The sequence below is a fragment of the Euprymna scolopes genome, chromosome 10, assembly GCF_053919585.1.
Source record: "Euprymna scolopes isolate OS-2025 chromosome 10, ASM5391958v1, whole genome shotgun sequence".
NCBI lineage: Eukaryota > Metazoa > Mollusca > Cephalopoda > Sepiida > Sepiolidae > Euprymna > Euprymna scolopes.
The window spans coordinates 102,119,308-102,127,654 of NC_136491.1; the positions used below are offsets into that span (position 1 = coordinate 102,119,308).

General features: G+C 38.4%; 1 protein-coding gene across 1 annotated transcript; it reads right to left on the reverse strand.

Moving 5' to 3' along the window:
- Nucleotides 1-7,018: 7,018 nt before the first annotated feature.
- On the reverse strand, nt 7,019-7,483 carry LOC145286517 (uncharacterized). The gene has a single exon (XM_080135416.1). It carries the CDS (start codon nt 7,481-7,483, stop codon nt 7,019-7,021), a length of 465 nt encoding a protein of 154 aa, XP_079991542.1.
- Nucleotides 7,484-8,347: the final 864 nt, after the last annotated feature.

Consider the following 8,347-nt stretch of genomic DNA (forward strand, 5'->3'; position numbering starts at 1 on the left):
TCGAAATCAAGCCGTATTTAAAGTAAAAAAGTAAGGACGTATCAGATGAATTGCATACAGCAAATCAAGAAAGACACTAAAAAGAATAACGCGTATCATTTGAAAATACGTCGAGAAATAGCGAAGCAACAATTAAAAAGTGAATAGAAAATAAAAGCGTCGCAAATAGAATTGCATAAAAAATAAATTTTGTTTAAACGCAAAAAACAATTTCCATTAAATCAGCAAGAAGGATTGACACATACGAAGAATCCACTATGAAAAATTTCCCCCACTCTTTATCTGTGCCTAAATCAAAACGTCGATTCCATGAACAAAGGTTCTTTCTTAGAACCCCAGCTGGCATCAATTGTCTGGGTGAGGCCCCGTGTTTTGACAAGCTTCTGGTTTTGACCTTTACTCCTGATCTGAAATGCAACACATACATCAAGTCTGTTGCCAAGGTCGCTGGAAAGATGGTGGGATCCTTCTACCGCTCCAGAAGATATCTCACTACTGATGCAATTCTCTATCTATATAAAAGCCAAGTACGTCCAAGGATGGAATACTGCTGCCATATCTGGGCAGGAGCTGTTAAAAACAGCCTATCCTGCCTTGACAGAGTACAAAATAGACTTCGTGGCTTAGTGGGGGATGCCCTTTTCTTTACCCTGCAACCTCTCTCCCACAGAAGAGACGTTGCGAGCCTATCCTTGTTTTATCGTTATTTCCATGGCAGGTGCTCGTCTGAACTCCAATCTCTGGTCCCCCTTCGCCAATCTTTCACGAAAAACACCCGTCTAGCTGAATCCACTGTGAAAAATTTCCCCCACTCTATATCTGTGCCTAAATCAAAATGCGGATTCCATGAACAAAGCTTCTTTCTTAGAACTGCACGCCTGTGGAACTCTGTTCCGGCTGGCTGCTTCCCTCCGGACTACAATTTTGATGTCTTCAAGTCCAATGTTAACAAATTCCTAATGAATCGCCCCCTTAATTAAACACTTCAGCAAATCTCCACACTAACGTAATGTACTTGCAATAACCCTTATCCCTGAGTGGCTTCCGGGCCTTGATAAGTGGTGATCACTATGTAAAAAAAAAGAAGAAGATATTTACAAGTTTCTTGAGGGACTAAAAGGCTTGGAAAGGAAGTGCTATGGGGAATCACCCATGCAATAAAGATAAACTCTTCCGAATTGTAAAAATATACCGAGAAGTACGACTCTCGAGGTGGTTTGTTAACTTCGTAGAACGCCATCTTTGTGGCTTGTACTTACTGTTGTATAGCCGGGGGTTTCATATTAAAGAGATAGGATGGGGACATTCATATTGATGAAGGGAAGATACATTTATACAGTTCCGTGATGTTCTTATAACATATATTAGTTAGGGTTGAGATAGGGGATGCACATTATTATAACACAAAAGGAGAGAGGATAATCACTACTCATGATGGAGGGGTACATTACTTAGAATCGGGTTATACAAAGTTCATTAAAGATGATTGCACATTACCTTTAATTGTTGAATGACGACACGAAGACGACAGTTACAAAAACATGATGATAATTTTATTACCACATCGACAAGTCGAATGATGATGACATCAAGGAATTCAAAGTCGATGTACATGATTAAACGTTCTCCCTTCGCTCCTAAAGAGACCCTCCTCTTGATCATGTCAGCTCTGTCCTTCCGACTCTGCTACTCCGATCCGGACTCGGCTGCCTCCGATCTTCGTTTTCCCTGACTCGACAGAAACTAGCTCCTATATTGAGAATTCAGTTTTGCTATGACGTCATGTATGGCTTCAAAACGTGATCGACTAACGTGACCTAAACATACGTGGTTCGGCACATATTCCCAAACCATTTCTGCAGACAAAGAATTCTTAGTAAGTTATTTTTCCTAACCTATTTTTTTAACACATTTAAATTGCATTATTCATTATTTTCTAGCTGACCTTATTTTAATTCAGTTTTGCATAAAAAGAATTGAACAATTAAATTCTGTTTGCAAACAAACAATATCTAAACTATTTTATATGAAATTGAACAATGAGAAGTTCTAACATTCCATTTTCTGAATCTATTTCTGAACCTTGCTTACAAGGTTCGAACCTCGGTCTATCCTAAACTCATTTTCACTTATCTAATGTTCTTCTTACTTACAAGAAAAGGGGGCCCTTTTTCTTGTAACACTTACGACTATTGTTCTTTGTATATTCTCATTTGCTTTAATATAGTTTACCTTTCTAAGTCATATCCGTGTCCGTGTTTTCCTTTAGTGACCTTTATGGGGGGGGCACAATACCTATATATGCATGTGCGTGATATAGTGTTTGTATGTGCTTATGAATACATGGCGGTCTATTTTTACATATCTAGCTTCTACTCGATATTTTCTATTTGTCACGTTGATATTTCCCGCCTTCTGCCTGCCATCATGTCATAATTCGTATCTTCTTCACGTGAGATACATGTCATGTCTGTTACACGTATGAAAGAAAGCTCAACCTCTGACCTTCACCTACCACCACCGCCGCCACCACCACCGCCGCCACCATCTCCGCAATCCCGGAGACCATCGATCCCAACCTCACGTCCGCCTTTCCTCACACGTCGGACACTTGTCATTGCTCACTCTCAATTCAAATCACAATGGGTCGCGTTGCTGTCACATCTTCGTTGACAGATTTCGACTCATTGACACGTCTTACGCTGTCGTTCGGTTAGGCACACGTGCTTCAACACACACGCACACACAACACGCACACGCACACATATATGTATAAAGCAAATTATTTCTATATACGTATGAAAATCCATTTTCAAAGAATCGAATCAAGGGATTTTCAGTTTTCTCCCACTGCAAGAACTCGAAGTCGGAAAGTAGCATTGAGAAGTCAGCTCCCCAGAGAAGGGGCACTTTAACCTGCAAAAGTGCCTGGGCAACCCACTCGGCATTCGCCGGTAAAGGCGCCCCAGGCGATTAGCAATAAACTTACCCTATTTCAAAGAGAGAAGGCAAGGCCTTGGAGGGTGGACCTCTCAGAACTGCACAGAACCAAACTTGTACGCTAAAGTCAACATGGACCGGGTCATTGCAGGAATAGTCTAATCTATAGAGACCGAGGATAATACCTTGAACCTTACACACAGAAAAAACTTTATACAATAAATAAATCAGTAAATAATAAGTGATATAGTCAAGCAGCATTTATTATGTGTGTGCGTGTGTGTGTGTGTGTGTGGCTTTTCTCTTTATTTTTCTTAAACTTTTTCTTCTAGGGGATGGGACATCCAACCAGATGTCTGACATTTACCCCTATTTTAGTGAGTCCAACCAAGAGATCTTTTCAGGATTCTAGCCGTCCCTTTCAGTGCAATCGTTTGTATTTCATTTGCACTTGGTTCACCGGGTATGCTTGCTATGTACTTTTTAAAGTTCTTTTTCATAAGCCCAGTTGCTCCTATGATGACTGGTATAATTGAAACGTCTTTTAATTTCCAATTTCGTTTCATATCATACATAAGTCCTTGATACTTTGTAATCTTTTCCCTCTCAACTCTGTTAAGCCCTGTATCATTGGGTACACTGACCTCTATTACGGTCGCTTTTTTGTTTGCTCTGTCCCAAATCACTATATCTGGTTTAACAGCTGCATTTTCAAGATATGTAGCAGTAGGGATTATGTAGTCATAGTGAATAGTGTAGTTGTCATTCCCAACTGTGTGTGTGTGTGCGTGTGTAATACCAAGTTAAGTATATTCAGTGATAAAAACCAATGCATTTAACGAGATTTATACAACAGTACTCAATAATAAAGAGCAACATGTTCGTTTATTTATATTCAAATAAACATTATTTTAATGTCGCTAATTAAAATCATGTTTCTATTCTATCGGTTACAACAATAAAGAACTAACTCTCATCAGGCGACAGAAAAAAGTTTTTAACCCTTCTTTCAAAAAGTCATATTGTCAAATGAAGACGAAAAAAATCGTACAATGCATTAAAGCTGAGAAGGTTACGTATTTAAACTATGAAGAAGATTAAAGGGGAAAGAAGGGAAGGGTGAGAAAAAGTGGGTCAGTAGATGTCACTCGATTTTTCTTCAAATTAAATAGTCAAACACATCCAGACAGACAATTAAGAGAAAGGAGGGCTACTTTTATATTTAATGTATCGTCATTATTATTATTATTATTATTATTTTTATTTATTTATTAACTTATTTTTCTTTCTGGTAATGCAGCCTTTAATATTTAATATACTATATTTTATTTTATTGTATTTCAACCAACTTTGTTTCTTTTCTGTTTTTTTCAGTACTTGAAAATTTTAAATTTAAAAACTAATTACGTTTAGGAAGTATCAAAGATTACAGACATTCTAAAATAGACTACATGCGAGCAATATAAAGTATTATATTTAAGAGGAATTAATAATAATTCAATCTTAATAAAAACTATAAACAGTGACAATTAAAGTATGGGTTCAAGGTGGTAGGATGTTAATGATGTAACGCATTATTCAACCAATAATAATATGTTTTAAATAGTAAAAGTAAATAAGTAGATATATAAATGGTTGGTTGGTTGGTTGTTTTTGTTTTACGGGTTATTTAATGCCGAATCCAAAGATTTTGAAGAATTTTTTTTTTAATAGAATATATTTGTTGTTTTCACGTCGGTTTCTATTTAACCCATAGTTGGGACCCTAACAGGTACTACCACTCCGGGTCAGAGTGGACCTGGGAGCAATGATAATTAAAGGGTGGCTCCACACTCCCCAAAGCCCACAAGCTGGGGCCTCACCACTGGATATAGTTTAAGGTCATATCCAGGACCCCCATTGAGGGACTTTTACCCTCTGCAGGGGGGCAGTCGGCGTATTCTAATGCCCCACCGACAGGGCCGATATATAAATGGATAGATGAGCAGTAAAGAAATAAGCAAGAGATAAAAATAAATAAATAAAATAAAATAAAAAATAAATAAATATAAATATATATCAATAAAAATAATTAGTAAAAATAAATGTTTTAGAAATATTTAAAAATATACCGATGCATATTAAAAAATTAAAAAAGAAAACATGTTTTTATTATAAATTTATAAAAGAATTAATTAAAATTAAAGTTGTTTAAAAGTTGTTTTTTTTTTTACATAGGCATAACCACTTATCAAGGCCCAGAGACCACTCGAAGATAAGGGTTAAGAGTGTACAGTAGTCAATTGGACTATATAGAAATCGTTAGTAATGGAAATTAGGTAAATTTGTTAACTTAAGTGGGATGGCTCATCAAGAACTTGGACTTGAAGACAACCATATTGAAGTCAGCTGGAAAGCAGGAAAACGGAAGACAATGCCACAGGCGTGCACTTCTAAGAAAGAAGCTTTGTTCATGGAATCTACGTTTAGGGTTAGGCACAGATAAAGAGTGGGAGGAATTATTGATAGTGTTTTCAGCTAGACGAGTGTTTCTTGTGAAAGTTTAGCGAGGGGGACGATAGATTGAAGCTCAGTCAAGCACTTGCCATGAAAATAACGATAAAGCAGAGACAAACTCGCAACATCTCTTCTGTGAGATAGAGGTTGCATGGAAGAGAAAAGGACATCTCCTACGAGGCTACGAAGCATATTTTGAACTCTATCAAGGCAGGACAAGTTGCTTAAACTATTTGCCATTCTAAATTATATTTAAAAAATGTACAATAAAAAAATATTGGAAAGTTGTTTAAATTATTTTCATTCCTTTTTTGCATTTATTGTACACTAGCCTAGGTTCCCGGCGTTGTCCGGGTGTTTGGAGGTGTGTGAAGAGCAAAAGAAAATATATTGGTAGTAGGCTCGAACCCGTAACGCAAAGGTGGAAAAGAAAGTGAAAGAAAATCTGACGTCTTACCTCTACTCCATGACGTGACCGGAAGTACGGAACGTTAAAATTAGGCAAAGTCAATCCAACTGATACGATGACTTGCAAAAATCGCTCGCAAAAAATAGACCCCTCCTTGTAGAGAACTGCCCAGTTGGAGGTGAAGGAATTAATATTTTTGGCCAATTTTTCGATATTTGTCGTCCGAGACGTCGAGCTTAAAAATAATATCGATCTTGTGAAAATCCGTCGCCTATATAGAAAGTTGTAGGTAGCTATATAAACAAACAAACAAACAATCATACATCCATCCATCCATCCATCCATACATACATACATACATACATACATACATACATACATACATACATACATCCATGCATACATACATACATACATACATACATACATACATACATACATACATACATACATACATTAAACAGACAGGTGAGATTTATATTATAGATAAGTAAAAATTAAAGTTGTTTAAATTATTTTCCTTTTAATTACATTTTTACTTATAGAAATATTAATAATTGTTGTTTTATTGTGAAGCGAGCTGCTCGCCAGACAAAAATGACAAACAGCTCCCTTAAAATAATTTTTTAGAAAAATTAATAAAAACAAATATTCAGACTTGGCTTATTAAAGGAAGCGTAAATTTATTTACCGTTTCTTTGGGTTACACTCGTGTGTTTTTTTTTGGTTTTTTTTTTTGCTTTTTAGTATCCATTGAAAAAGGAGAAATCCTTATTGACTGGGTAAATGTTCCTTTTTGGTGTAACATTCGAAAACAGAAATTAAATGTTTTTCTTTATGAAGGCAGTTCGCGTAGAAAGTGAAGCGGAGAGATAAGGAGAATATTTCTTGGTTTCATTTGGGAGAACTATTGTAGTGTCTTTGGTGTATATCGAGTACGTGCAAAAATCCGCAGCGGTGAAAAGCACGTCTCACCTCATCGACGGTCTGGCAGAAAAAGAGGAAGAGTGACAACTCAAATTTTGCGCCACAGTTTTTTGTTTGTGCTCTTTATGGGAGCTCTCCAGAAATGGTGAAACATCAAAAAGGTCCTCGTCAAATTTTAGTTCCGGGGTAGACGCTACACTACCCCCCCCCTACTAGACAGTATGTCGATAAAGAGACAACAGAATGTCACTGAGTGTAAAAAGCAAATCGGTGTGGGCGCTGGATGCGTCTACCCGATCTGGTAGAAATGGTCGCGCTCGATGAGTCAGGGTTGTCGAAAAGGGCCGTAGTCTTTGGTTTCTGCAGGAGTACGACATCGTCGTCAAAAATCGCTTTCTTTAGGCGATCAACACTGACCGAGTCACGTCTGCCGTTAATCTCGATTATGGGGAACTTCGGGTATCTCTTCAGTACCTTGTAAGGGCCAGAGTACGGCGACTGAAGACGGGTATTCCGGACGAACACGTGGGTCCATGAGTTCATGTCCTTGGAAATATGCGTGTTTACATCTTGTGCCCTTGACGCGATGTTGAGAGGTTTTGCCATATATTCCTTTACACGGGAGGTGTAACTTCCTGGATCTGGCATGCGTTTAGGGGTGGTTGGTGCAACCATCTGTCCAGGCAGGGTCAGTGAGGCTCCGTAGACCATTTTAGCCGGTGTCTGACTGATATCTATTTTGATGGTGGACCTAATACCTAGGAGAACGAAGGGAAGATATTCCATCTGTGTGTTAGGATTGGAGTATGAGTTCAAGGACGCTTTAAATTGCCTGTGAAAACGCTCAATCATGCTGTTTGCTGCCAGATGGTACGAAGTAGTGCGTATGTGTTTATATCCGAGCAGGTGAGACAGTTCTGAAAAGAGGTAAGTCGAATTATCTACCTCTGTCGGTTGTAATGGTGTTAGGCACCCCGTAACGAGCTATCCAGTGTGTGATAAGTGCTTGGGCCACAGTTTCGGCAGAAGTATCTTTAATGGGTATGGCTTCAGGCCATTTTGAAAACCTGTCAATGCAAGTCAACAGAGGTGTACAGTCTCTGGAGGGTGGGAGTGGGCCCACTAAGTCTATATAGATGTGCTGAAAACGAGCTTCAGGGATTGAGAAGGTCGAAAATGGGCTTTTAATGTGCCTATGAATTTTAGACTTTTGGCAAGGAATGCAACTCCTGGTCCATTTGCGTATATCTCGATTGATGGCTGTCGATATAAAACGAGACGTCACCAACTTCTGTGTAGAGCGGATGCCAGGATGTGATAGGTTGTGCAGCTGAAAGAAAATGGCTCGCCTATGTTTGAGAGGAACATACAGGCACTCATGTCCGGTTGAGGTATCACACCAAATCACTTCGCTAGAAGAGGGTATGGGAACCTGTTTGAACGATAGGTTTTCAGAATGTAGCAAGTTATTCAACTCCTTATCATTCCTTTGGTCGGCGGCTACCTGTTTGAGATCGATATTACCGGTAGGCTGAATGGCATCAATGTATATGTGTGATAATGTGTCAGCGACAA

Excerpts from the sequence above, each read along its gene's own strand:
- LOC145286517 (XM_080135416.1), bottom strand. The coding sequence starts at position 7,483 with ATGGTCTACGGAGCCTCACTGACCCTGCCTGGACAGATGGTTGCACCA.